Source organism: Heterodontus francisci, chromosome 9 (assembly GCF_036365525.1).
Source record: "Heterodontus francisci isolate sHetFra1 chromosome 9, sHetFra1.hap1, whole genome shotgun sequence".
In the NCBI taxonomy this organism is placed as follows: domain Eukaryota; kingdom Metazoa; phylum Chordata; class Chondrichthyes; order Heterodontiformes; family Heterodontidae; genus Heterodontus; species Heterodontus francisci.
This window is the reverse complement of record NC_090379.1, coordinates 84,004,586-84,018,919: the sequence shown is the minus strand read 5'-3', so window position 1 is coordinate 84,018,919 and position 14,334 is coordinate 84,004,586. Positions and strand designations below refer to the sequence as shown.

The window sequence follows — 14,334 nt, the reverse complement described above, 5'->3', positions numbered from 1 at the left end:
TAGCAGACAACATATGCTGCAATGTCCAATTATAAACTTAAAATTGTTTATTCAAAAACATACAGAAATAGAATTCTACTAACCTCCAACACTACGCCGCCTTCGTCTCTTGCACCCCTCCATTGTTGAGCTATCGCCATCTTCCAAATTTTCTAACGAAGGTGTGCTAGATTCTACACAAACACCAATCATTGCTGGAATCTTTTCCAAGACAAACTCTGGAACACGACCTTAAATCGTTGGGAATGATTATTAATGACTTACTGAAACAAAGTATTCGCCAGAATAAAAAGACATTATAGATTTGTCATTGTGTGCCCACAAGTAAAATTTCAACACAAGATGAAAAAAAGTCATACAAGTGGTCCCCCCATTGAGATATTGCTGCCCAGAATGGCTGCTACATTTGCATGCAAGAGGTCACTGTATTTTAAAACAAGTTCATTCTGTGAAGCACTTTGAGATATTTCAATATCTGCAATGCTGCACTACTGCAAATTTTAATGTTACTTTCTAGTGTGTAATTATATAGCACCTGGAAAATGTAGAAAAGTGCTCCCAAGCAGTTCACAGAAGCATAATCAGACAAAAAAAAACTACTGAGGCAAAGAAGCCATTTGGAAGGGTGACTTTAAAGCTGGTTTTAAGGAGGAGCATTAAGAAGACAAAGGTGGAGATGTACAAGAGGCCAGTATTGAAGGAATGTATACTTCTCAGTTGCAGGGTTGGAGAAGGTAACAGTTATGAAGGGGTGAGGCAATAAAGGAGTTTGAACATAAGGAGGAGAATTTTAAAGTTGAGATGTTGGGGGACTGAAAGCCAGGGTAGGTTGGGAAGCACAGACATGATGGGCGAATGGGACTTAGTGGGGGGATAGTATACAGGCAGCAGAGCTTTGAATGAACTGAGGTTTATGGAGGGTGGAGATTGGAAGGCTGGATAAGAGATAAGAATAATTAGGTCCGGAGGTGGTAATGACATGGGCAAGGATTTTGGCAGCAAATGGGCTGAGGCAGGGGCAGAAGCAGGCAATGTTATGGAGGTGGAAGTAACCAGTCTTTATGATGGAGAGGGCATAGGCAGTCTGTTACAGCATTAGTGTCAATGCTTGAAAACTAGATAAGGAATTTTATTTTTATACCCCAGTCTCATCACTAATATGTCACAACGGGAGAACTCAGCCCCGTGATATGCTCCTTCTTCGCTATGTGGGAAATCAGGGATGCTTCCAGTGTCCCTGAAGACCATGTGTGCAGGAAGTGTATCCATCTGCAGCTACTGGCTACCTGCGTTATGGAGCTGGAGCTGCGGGTGGATTCACTGTGGAGCATCCACGATGCTGAGGACGTCGTGGATAGCATGGTTAGCGAGGTGGTCACACCACAGGTAATGGCAGCACAGGCTCAAAAGGGATGGGTGACCACCAGAAGGAGGAGTAGGCGCAGGCATGTAATGCAGGAGTCCTCTGTGGCCATCCCCCTCTCAAACAGATATACCGCTTTGGATACTGTTGGGGGTGGGGGGTATGATCTCCCAGGGGAAAGCAGCAATAGCCAAGTTCGTGGCACCATGGAGGACTCTGCTGCACAGCAGAGGAGGAAAAGGGTTGGAAGAGCTATAGTGATAGGGGATTCTATCGTAAGGGGCGCAGATAGGCGTTTCTGTGGCCACAAACGAGACTCCAGGATGGTATGTTGCCTCCCTGGTGCTAGGGTCAAGGATGTCTCGGAGCGGCTGCAGGACATTCTGAAAGGGGAGGGTGAGCAGCCATAGGTCGTGGTCCATATTGGTACTAACGACATAGGCAGGAAGAGAGATGAGGTCCTGCAAAGTGAATATAGGGAGTTAGGCAGAAGGTTAAAAAGCAGGACCTCTAGGGTTGTAATCTCAGGAGCTCTCCTGTCGTGACATGCTAGTGAGGGTAGGAATAGGAGGATAAGGCAAATGAATGAGTGGCTGAAGAGCTGGTGCAGACGGGAGGGCTTCAGCTACTTGGATCATTGGGATCTCTTCTGGTGCAGAGGTGACCTGTACAAGAGGGACGGGTTGCATCTGAACTGGAAGAGGACCAATATCCTTGCAGGGAGGTTTGCTAGTACTACTTGGGAGGGTTTAAGCTAGTCTGGCAGGGGGGTGGAACCCAAAGTAGTAGTCTCTCTGATGAGTTAGTTGAGGCAAATGTAGAGGTTAAAGCAAGCAAGTCCAGTAGACAGGCCGGGCAGGGGCAGGACAGGGAGCGTGGAAGGTCTGGTAGACTAAACTGCACTTACTTTAATGCAGGAAGCCTTACAGGGAAGGCAGATGAACTCAGAGCATGGATCGGTACATGGGATTGTGATATTATAGCTATTACAGAAACGTAGTTGAGGGATGGGCTGGACTGGCAGCTCAATGCTCCAGGGTACCGATGCTTCCAGCGTAACAGAGGTGGAGGTAAGAGAGGAGGGAGAGTTGCACTATTGATTAGAGAGGACATCACGCCAGTACTTAGAGAGGATATCCCGGGGGGAATATCCAGCGAGGCCAGATGGGTAGAACTTAGAAATAAGAAAGGGGTGATCATTTTGATAGGATTATACTATAGGCCCCCCAATAGTCAATCAGAGGGAATTGGAGGAGCATATATGTAGGAATTATAGGGTTGTAACAGTAGGTGATAACTTCCCTAATATTGACAGGGACTGCCTTAGTGCTAAGGGATCAGATGGGGAAGAATTTGTTAACTGTGTCCAGGACAGATTTCTGAAGCAGTATGTGGATGGCCCTACTAAAGAAGGGGCTACACTCGACCTCCTCTTAGGAAAATGAGGCTGGGCAGGTGGTTGATGTGTCAGTGGGGGAGCACTTTGGGATCAGTGACCATAACTCTATTAGCTTCAAGATAGTTATGGAAAAGAACAGAACTCAAGTTGAAGTCCTAAATTGGGGGAAGGCTAATTTCGATGGCATCAGACAGGAACTCTCAAAAGTTGAATGGGTGAGGCTGTTTACAGGTAAAGGGACGTCTGGCAAGTGGGAGGCTTTTAAAAGTGAGATAGGAAGAGTTCAGGGCCAGCATGTTCCTGTTAGATGGAACGGCAAGGCTGGCAAGTTTAGGGAACCTTGGTTGATGAGGGATATTGAGGGTCTGGTCAGGACAAAGAAGAAGGCATATGTCAGGTATAGGCAGCTGGGATCAAGCGAGTCCCTCGGGGCGTATAGGGGATGTTGGAGTACACTTAAGAAGGAAATAGGGCGAAAAGGGGCCATGAGATTTCCCTGGCAGATAAGATAAAGGAGAATCCTAAAAGATTCTATAAGTATATTAAGAGTAAAAGGATAGCTAGGGAGAGAGTAGGTCCCCTTAAGGATCAGTGTGGTAATCTATGTGTGGAGCCGCGGGAAATCGGCGAGGTCTTAAATGAATACTTCTCCTCTGTATTTACCGTGGAGAAGGTCACGGAAGCTAGTGAGTTCAAGGGAGGGAGCAGCAATATCCTGGAGCATATCAACATTACAAAGGAGGTGGTGTTGGAGGTTTTGAAGCGCATTAAAGTGGATAAATCTCCAGGGCCTGACCAGGTGTATCCTAGGATGCTATGGGAAGCAAGGGAGGAGACTGCTGAGGCCCTGGCAGAGATTTTTGTATCATCATTAGCCACGGGTGAGGTACCAGAAGACTGGAGGATAGCTAATGTTGTGCCTTTATTTAAGAAGGGCAGCAGGGATAAGCCAGGGAACTACAGGCTGATGAGCCTGTATTGGAAGGGATTCTGAGAGACAGGATTTATATGCATTTAGAAAGGCAAGGTCAGATTAGGGATAGTCAGCATGGCTTTGTGCGTGGGAAATCATGTCTCACGAATTAGATTGAGTTTTTTGAGGAGGTGACCAAGAGGATTGACGCGGGCAGGGCGGTGAACGTTGTCTACATGGACTTTAGCAAGGCCTTTGACAAGGTCCCGCATGGTAGGCTGGTCCGGAAGGTTCAAACACATGGCATCCAGGGTGAGCTAGCCAATTGGATACAAAATTGGCTTGGTGACAGGAGGCAGAGGGTGGTAGTGGAGGGTTGTTTGTCATATATATTAATGACTTGGATGTGAATGTATTGGGGCATGATTAGTAAGTTTGCAGATGACACCAAAATTGGTGGTATAGTGGACAGTGAAGAAGGTTGTCTAAGGTTACAACAGAATATAGATCAACTGGGAAAATGGGCAAGGGATTGGCAAATGGAACTTAACGCAGACAAGTGCAAAGTGATGCATTTTGGGAAGTTAAACCAGGGCAGGACATATACAGTGAATGGCAGGGCCCTGGGGAGTGTTGTTGAGCAGAGAGACCTTGACGTGCAAGTACATAGTTCCCTGAAAGTGGCCACACAGGTAGACAGGGTGGTGAAGAAGGCGTACGGCATGCTTAACTTCATTGACCGAGACACTGAGTACAAGAGTTGGGACGTCATGTTACAGTTGTACATAACATTAGTTAGGCTGCATTTGGAGTAGTGCGTGCAGTTCTGGTCGCTGCACTACAGGATAGATGTGATTAAGTTAGAGAGGGTGCAGAAAAGATTCGCAAGGATGTTGCCTGGTTTGGAGGGCTTAAGTTATAAAGAGATGTTGGAGAGGCTGGATCTGTTTTCCCTGGAGCGAAGGATGCTGAGAGGGGACATGATAGAGGTATATAAAATTATGAGAGGCATAGATAGGGTAGATAGCCAGAGTCTGTTTCCCATGGTAGGGGTGACTAAAACTAGAGGGCATAGATTTAATGTGAGAGGGAGGAGGTTTAAAGGGGATCAAAGGGGTAAATTTTTCACACAAAGAATAGTGGGTATCTGGAATGAGCTGCCAAAGGAGGTGGTGGAGGCAGGAACAGTAGCAACATTTAAGAGGCATCTGGACAGGTACTTGAATGAACAAGGCATAGAGGGATATGGAATTAATACAGGCAGGTGGGATTAGTATAGATAGGCATTATGGTCGGCATGGACGCGGTGGGCCGAAGGGCCTGTTTCTATGATGCACGACTCTATGACTCTGTTAGAAAATGATCATTAAGCAGCCTTTATGATGGAGCGGGCATAGGGTCAGAAACACAGCTTGGATTCAAATGGGTTTTGAACAAAAATAACTTCTGGCACCTGTCATAGGTATCCAGGACAAGGCACTTTGATAACGAATTGCTGGAGCATCCACTGTAGGACTATTTTGAGACAGACCAAAAGGATGGTATTAGATTTCCACTGCTATCTAAACATCATTAGCATTCCAGGTTACCCCCTCAAGAGGACGGCACCACTAATGTATTGGGTGATGTCCATTATGGGGATTTCAATTATCTGATGGTGAACCATCTCGTGTAAAGAAAGAAAAACTTCAATTTATATAGCTCCTTTCACAATCTCAGGATGCCCCAAAGCACTTTATCTCTAATGAAGTACTTTTGGAATGTAGTCGCTGTGTAAGGAAGAAAAATGTGGCAACCAATTTGCACACAGCATGCTCCCACAAACAGCAATTTGATAATGTCCAGATAATCTGTGTTAGTGATGTTGATTAAGGTATATAAATATTGGTCAGGATACCAGTGAGATCTCCCCTGCTCTTCTTCAAAATAGCACCAAGGGATCTTATACATACATCTGACAGAGCAGTTGGGACCTTGGTTTAGCCTCTCTGGAAGGCAAATTAGCCAAGACGTCTGTTGATACCATTAATGATCATTTTCTAACACTTTAGTGATACAACTGGGGTATAACAATAAAATTCCTTATCTAGTTTTTAAGCATTGACACTAGTGCTGTAACAGACTACAATGTGGGGGACAACTGGGCAACAGTGGTCACAATATAATTAGACTTGATCTTATTAGCCAAGGAATGGATACTGATAATTTAATGTTAGCTCTTGATTTCAAGGAGGCTAATTTTACAAAAATGCTTTAGGATTTGGAAAATGTTCATTGGAAAACCCTATTAGGCAGAGAAATTAATGCAGAGGAGAAATGGATAGCCTTTATAAGCATTCTAAGAAAGATAAAGAAACCATGCCCATCCTATGGGTTAAAAGGGCACATGGCAAAACAAAAAAAAATCCCTAACTAAATCTGGGCAAGGAAAAATGAGAATTAAAGCAAAAATACTTGTGCAGATTAAAGGAATATAATTCTCAAGAGAATATTCTTTTGCACAATTAAGGGAAACAAAGGCATTTATCAGAGCAACTAAGATGGAGGAGATAGTAGACAATTGTGGTAGCAATGGGAAAAAGCTTTTTTAGTTACACGAGGAGGCAGAGGACCATGAAGGACTGTATAAGGCCACTGAAAGACATCTTCGGACAGATTCAAATTGTCTACCAAGGTATGGCAGTATGTAAATTATTACTTTACATCAATCTTTACTCCTGTGGACGATGCTCAATTTTCAGCTATTGGTTGCACTGTAAAACTGTTGGTCCAAATGGTTTCCACCCGAGGGTGATTAAAAAGATACAACACATGCTTTGTTAGCCCCTTTCCTATATTTTAACAGTTCAAAAGAGTCTGGGACTGCCCTTGGATTGGAAGAATGCTCGTATAGTTCTGATTTTTCAGAAAAGGTGACAAGTCAGATCCAGGGAACAATAGATTCATTAGTCTGATGTCAGTTATAGAAAAGATGCTTGGAGGGATATGAGATGCTCTTTATGATCGCCTGAATAGAGAAAACTTGAGATGCTCAACACAGCTTCTGGAAAAGGTCCTATTTTACTTGATTTTTTTTCAAAAAAGTGCCAGTTTAGCTTTTGGAAAATTCTTGTCAAAATAGCTCATGACTGGTGCTGAAATTGCAAGGTTTGAGCTGAGATTGATTGCAATGTCAAAGATGACATAAGTTTTGCATTAAAAAAGTGTGTTTCATAAGTTTGAGATAAACCCTGTTCAATCATTCATACGGTTCTAATTTGCACACACAGCTGAGTAACCAGTTGCACTGGCAAAACCTTTTAATGCAGCGGGTGGTTAGGAACTGGAATGCACTGCCTGCGTGTGGTGGAAGCATATTAAATCGTGGCTTTCAAAAAGGAATTGGATAAGCACCCTTTTGTGCTACCATTCTATGATTCTACGAGTAGAAGCCCCACCATGGAAAGATTGTTTTTGAAGTTGGAAAATGTAACACTGACGGTACTGAACATTATAACCATTTCAAATATAAAAGGGGCGAGGAAAGATTCAAGTTTTAAACTGCAGTGTAGGAAAGGCATTTAAATCGAAAGTACAATTGAATTTAGGTGCAATGTCCAAATTTTAAAGATCAAAACCATGTTGCATTCAATGTTGTGTTTTGACACCTGCTCACTAAAAGTCAGTTACTGCTCAAAAAGATGAAGGGCTTGCTCCGACTGTCCGAAGCAAAACATTTTTCATGATCTTTATTCCATAAACTTACATGGTCTCTACCAGAATTCAACATTCAATTTCATGATAAAAATGTCCCTAATTACTTTAGCCTTCCAACATTTGAGCCTCATCTCCTCATTTCCAAAATGGCCACCCAAGACATCTGAAATTTTTCTTTATAATCATAGATCCTAGTCTTTAATTTGTGACATGTTGTTTTGCCCTTAGCAACAGCAGACCTCCCATCACTGATATTGTTTCAACAGAAGAGTGGATTATGAGGGTTAAAGCTCCCCCGTTTACCTCAAAAGACATGACTCAAACCATTACTCCAGATCAAAACTCCCGGGGCTGAATTTTCATTTGTGGGTCCTGGAAATGTTGAGAAGAAAACGCGGGTCAGAAATCCACACATACTGGCATTGGGACCCAGAGGGCAATTTTTGAGCAGGCGGCCAATTAAGTGTCACCTCCGGAGCCTTATCCAATTAAAGACCGAGGGTGGCTCACTAAGCCAGAAGGCCAATAGGAGGCCCTCCAGCACTGACATCAGCAGTCGCAGCGTCAGAGGTGGGAGCTGCCAATGTAGGTAAGTGAAACAGAGGACACCTCAAGATGGAGGCACCCTCTGCAGACTTTTTAAAAACTTTAAAACCAAAACGTGGCCACAACAGTGTGACTGCCACTGTGGAGGAGAAACCCCTGCATACAGTTGCCTGTGGTGGCACTTGCGGGTGGGTAGCTGTCACCACCCCAAATCTGCCTCTACCAAAATGGGCCAGAAGCAGGAACATGCAAGCAGCCAGCATGCCACCCTCACAGACGTCAATTTTCCAACCCTCCCGCCTCTGGTGTGATTCAAAAATTCTGCTCCTAGTGTCTCCACCACCACATTAGTTAAAATTCTTAGATACACTAATGAATCTTGTAGTACTCATTATTCTCACCTCAAGCCTAAAACTTTAAACTAAAATTACATTCATTAGCTCCTATCAGCTCATGTCAAACCAACTTCAACTTAAAATTATCCCATTTATTACTCACCTATTACTTCTCTAGATTTTTCTGCTGACTTACTACAATGAGCCAGATTTTGCGAAAGAAATAATGGTATGTGAATGACGCACAGTTATTAATGCGCAAATTGGCCTGCAACTTGTGGCAATGCAGAAATAGCCTGTGAATTGCAAATCGTTAAAAGGTGCTGGATGATTTCCCTGCTCCACGTGAGCTATATTAACCACCCCACGATTTTCATCAGCTGACGCACTTGCCCATTAGTCTTGCCACAGAAAATTAATTCTAGTAATTAAGACTTTCATTTCAACAATGTGATAACTGTTGAAGACAGTCAACCTACCTTCCTTGTTCAGAAAGAGAACAATTATAACTGTGGAATTTCATTCCTTCAGGTTGTGAATTGTTTTGAGATTTTGAAAGTGATTTTTTTCACTTTTAGCCTTTTTCTTACTTTTGTCTTTTCTTCTCTCCCTCTCAATCCAATCTTGCTTTCCTTCTCCATTTCTCTTTCGGTACCTGATTTTACATTGAATTCACTCACACTAACTTACCGTCCTTCTCAGCCCTCCCTCTGTTTACGTCTCAATAGTCAAATCTCATTGGTTAAGCAGATACACTGTTTGTTCTGTTGTTCTCAAGGTCCCAGATACTCTGTTGTCCTGGCTGCACCATTAGCAGCTCCCACTTACAGCAATTGTGTGGGCAAAATTATTTAAAACCTAAACATGCGGAAACAAGTCTGGGGCATGCTGCACCCTGAAAGATTTGGACCATTATCAATTAATGGACCGAGGGATAGACGTTGCTAAATATACTTAATCGCCTTATTAACTCAAGCACAATATATTGAACACATAATATATAAAATGTTAAGTGCCATACAGGAGGTACGCCCATGTTATTACCTCAGAGTGCACTAAAAAAAGTAGACCAGAGGAGAGAATTGAATAGGTAAACGAACAGATTTAGAAATACTTCTTTGCGTGGAGCAATAAATGTTTAGAATTAAGCACGGTAATAAAGCCAAGATATTGAGATTGAAAATACAATTCAATACCATAATTGGCAACCTAATGTATCAGAGGAACAAGTTTCAAAAGGATAGATGGTCTTTTTATGCTGCACGTTGTGTTTTCTCTTTTAAATGAATGATGCCACGGAGGGAATTTAGAATGCAGTCACAGAAAAAGAGAAATGCAAAAACAGGACTGTAGAAAAATCTAGAGGGAGCCAGGGAATATTTGAGCCAGAAATTATAAAACCCAACCCTATTGTGTCAAAAAGAATGATGGTGATTTTTGATCAAGTAACCAGAGTTGTAAATTTGTTCAAGTGAAACATGCAACTAAAACAATCTGATGCAGGTTATTTGGGGTACTTACAGCATTGAGGATAGATTGCAATTTATGATCAATAGAAATAATTAAGAATTTTTTAAAAATCCCTCTATTGACTAATCTAACAGGTCAGTTATCTTGTGAGGTTAGATGCTGAAGATTATTTGATCATCAGGATATGGGAGTGGAAGGAAAGAAAAGCAGTAAAGCTCCATCCAGGGAGTTGCCCGAGGAGTCCTCAACATCGACTCCGGACCCCATGAAGTTTCATGGCATCAGGTCAAACATGGGCAAGGTAACCTCCTGATTACCACCTACCGCCCTCCCTCAGCTGATGACTCAGTACTCCACCATGTTGAACACCACTTGGAGGAAGCACGGAGGGTGGCAAGGGCACAAAATGTACTCTGGGTGGGGGACTTCAATGTCCATCACCAACAGTGGCTTGGTAGCACCACTACTGCCCTTTCTGGCCGAGTCCTAAAGGACATAGGTGCTAGACTGGGTCTGCGGCAGGTGGTAGGGAAACCAACACGAGGGAAAAATCATATTTGACCTCGTCCTCACCAATCTGCCTGCTGCAGATGCTCTGTCGATGACTGTATTAGTAGAAGTGACCACCGCACAGTCCTTGTGGAGTCGAAGTCCCGCCTTCACACTGAGGATACCGTCCATCGTGTTGTGTGGCACTATCACCGTGCTAAATGGGATAGATTTCGAACCGATCTAGCAATGCAAAACTGGGTGTCCATGAGGCGCTGTGGGCCATCAGCAGCAGCAGAATTGTACTCAACCACAATCTGTAACCTCATGGCCCGGCATATCCCCCACTCTACCATTACCATCAAGCCAGGAGACCAACCCTGGTTCAATGAAGAGTGCAGGAGGGCATGCCAGGAGCACCAGGCATACCTCAAAATGAGGTGTCAACCTGGTGAAGCTACAACACAGGACTATCTGCGTGCCAAACTGCGTAAGCAGCATGCGATAGACAGAGCTAAGCGATCCCATAACCAACGGATCAGATCGAAGCTCTGCAGTCCTGCCACATCCAGCTGTGAATGGTGGTGGACAATTGAACAACTAACTGGAGGTGGTGGCTCCACAAATATCCCCATCCTCAATGATGGAGGAGCCCAGCACATCAGTGCAAAAGATAAGGCTGAAGCATTTGCAACAATCTTCAGCCAGGAGTGCCGAGTTGATGATACATCTCAGCCTCCTCCTGAAGTCCCCAGCATCACAGATGCCAGACTTCAGCCAATTCGATTCACTCCGCGTGATATCAAGAAATGACTGAAGGCACTGGATACTGCAAAAGCTATGGACCCTGACAATATTCCGGCAATAGTACCGAAGACCTGTGCTCCAGAACTTGTTGTGCCCACAGCCAAGCTATTCCTGTACAGCTACAACACTGGCATCTACCCTGCAATGTGGAAAATTGCCCAGGTATGTCCTGTACACAAAAAGCAGGACAAGTCCAACCCGGCCAATTACCGCCCCATCAGCCTACTCTCAATCATCAGTAAAGTGATGGAAGGTGTCATCAACAGTGCCATCAAGCGGCACTTGCTTAGCAATAACCTGCCCAGTGACGCTCAGTTTGGGTTCCGCCAGGGCCACTCAGCTCCTGACCTCATTACAGCCTTGGTTCAGACATGGACAAAAGGGCTGAACTCAAGAGGTGAGGTGAGAGTGACTGCCCTTGACATCAAAGCAGCATTTGACCGAGTATGGCATCAAGGAGCCCGAGCAAAACTGAGGTCAATGGGAATCAGGGGGAAATCCCTCTGCTGGCTGGAGTCATACCTAGCGCAAAGGAAGATGCTTGTGGTTGTTGGAGGTCAATCATCTCAGCTCCAGGACATCGCTGCAGGAGTTCCTCAGGGTAGTGTCCTTGGCCCAACCATCTTCAGCTGCTTCATCAATGACCTTCCTTCAATCATAAGGTCAGAAGTGGGGATGTTCGCTGATGATTGCACAATGTTCAGCACCATTCGTGACTCCTCAGATACTGAAGCAGTCAGTGTAGGAATGCAGCAAGACCTGGACAATATCCAGGCTTGGGCTGATAAGTGGCAAGTAACATTCGTGCCACACAAGTGCCAGGCAATGACCATCTCCAACAAGAGAGAATCTCACCATCTCCCCTTGACATTCAACAGCATTACCATCGCTGAATCCCCCACTATCAACATCCTCGGGGTTACCATTGACCAGAAACTGAACTGGAGTAGCCATATAAATACCGTGGCTGCAAGAGCAGGTCAGAGACTAGGAATCCTGAGGCGGGTAACTCACCTCCTGACTCCCCAATGCCTGTCTAGCATCTACAAGGCACAAGTCAGGAGTGTGATGGAATACTCTCCACTTGCCTGGATGGGTGCAGCTCCAACAACACTCAAGAAGCTCGACACCATCAGGACAAAGCAGCCCGCTTGATTGGCACCCCATCTACAAACATTCACTCCCTCCACCACCGACGCACAGTGGCAGCAGTGTATACCATCTACAAGATGCACTGCAGCAATGCACCAAGGCTCCTTAGACAGCACCTTCCAAACCCGCGACCTCTACCAACTAGAAGGACAACGGCAGCAAATACATGGGAACACCACCACCTGCAAGTTCCCCTCCAATCACACACCATCCTGACTTGGAACTATATCACCGTTCCTTCACTGTCGCTGGGTCAAAATCCTGGAACTCCCTTCCTAACAGCACTGTAGGTGTACCTACCCCACATGGACTGCAGTGGTTCAAGAAGGCAGCTCACCACCACCTTCTCAAGGGCAATTAGGGATGGGCAATAAATGCTGGCCTGGCCAGTGTCACCCACATCCCCCATGAATGAATAAAAAAAAAAATTCTGCCCTTATCCGATCTTTGCACACATGCATTTTCCAGAAGACAGCAATCAATATCGGTAAAACGAGCTAATTTTTCCCCTCCCTAACCAGGACATAGGAGATCAATTGTACAAATAATTCCACAACTGAGATCAATTAAATCAACACAAGCCAACAATTCAACATTCCTGGTACGAAAAGCCACTGGGACACATGACAGAGCTGTTTACAGACTGATCTGGTGGGGAGCTAAAATAGATATCGTAAATTCCTCTTAGTATTAAAAACCATTGCTCTGCATTAGGGTAGCACAGTGGCGCAGTGGTTAGCACCACAGCCTCACAGCTCCAGTGACCCGGGTTCAGTTCTGGGTACTGCTTGTGCGGAGTTTGCAAGTTCTCCGTGTCTGCGTGGGTTTCTGCCGGGTGCTCCGGTTTCCTCCCACCTCCAAAAGACTTGCAGGTTGATAGGTAAATTGGCCATTGTAAATTGCCCCTAGTGTAGGTAAGTGGTAGGAGAATGGTGGGGATGTGGTAGAGAATATGGGATTAATGTAGGATTAGTATAAATGGGTGGTTGTTGGTCGGCACAGACTCGGTGGGCCGAAGGGCCTGTTTCAGTGCTGTATCTCTAAATAAATAAAGTAAATAAACTAAATAAATTATGCGATTCATTTGACACAACTGCTGTCCAATGGAATTTCCAAATCTGGAAGCCATGTAACATTCACAGCAGGATCCATAAGATTCTTGGTAAGTAATTGCAAATTATATTTTTAACACGCTGCACTTTGCATAATTGCTCTTTCTACAAATAGTGACTTTTTTTATTCGTTATTGGAATGTGGGTATCACTGGCTAGGCCAGCATTGATTGCCCATCCCGAATTGCCCTCGAGAAGGTGGGGGTGAGTATACCAATAGTGCTGTCAGAAAGGGAGTTCCAGGATTTTGACCCAGCGACAGTGAATGAATGGCGATATAGTTACAAGTCAGGATGGTGTGCGTCTCGGAGGGGAACTCTGCTGTCCTTATCCTTCTAGCTGGTAGAGGTCGGGACTTTGGAAGGTGCTGTCGAAGGAGCCTTGCTGAGTTGCTGCAGTGCATCTTGTAGATGGCACACACTGCTGCCACTGTGCGCAGCGGTGGAGAGAATGAATATTGAAGGTGGCAGATGGGGTGCCAATCAAGCAGACTACTTTGTCCTGGATGGTGTCGAGCTTCTTGAATGTAGTTGGAGCTGCATTCATCCAGACAAGTGGAGAGTATTCCATCACACTCCTGACTTGTGCCTTGTAGATGCTAGACAGGCACTGGGGAGACAAGATTTGAGTTACTCGCTGCAGAATTCCCAGTCTCTGACCTGGTATTTATGTGGCTGATCCAGTTCAGTTTCTGGTCAATGGTGACCCCCAGGATGTCGATAGTGGGGGATTCAGTGATGGTAATGCCATTGAATGTCACGGGGAGACAGTCAGATTCTCTCTTGCTGGAGATGGTCATTGCCTGGCACTTGTGTGGCACAAATGTTACTTGCTACTTATCAGCCCAAGCCTGAATGTTATCCAGGTCTTGCTGCATATGGTCATGGACTGCTTCAGTATCTGAGGAGTCGCAAATGGTGCTGAACATTACACAATCAGCGAACATCCCCACTTCTGACCTTGTGATACAGGGAAGGTCATGCATGAAGCAGCTGAAGATGATTGGGCCTAGGACATTACCCTGAGGAACTCCTGCAGTGATGTCCTGGAGC

At 44.8% G+C, this 14,334-nt stretch overlaps 1 protein-coding gene across 1 annotated transcript in view; it reads right to left on the bottom strand.

The window, feature by feature from the left end:
- The window catches only part of LOC137373883 (rho GTPase-activating protein 11A-like), a 91,193-nt gene that overhangs the window by 41,383 nt on the left and 35,476 nt on the right, over positions 1-14,334 (bottom strand). The window contains exon 6 of the mRNA XM_068039413.1: positions 84-230. Within this exon, the coding sequence (XP_067895514.1) occupies positions 84-230 (147 nt within the window). The remainder of the gene's footprint in view (positions 1-83; positions 231-14,334) is intronic.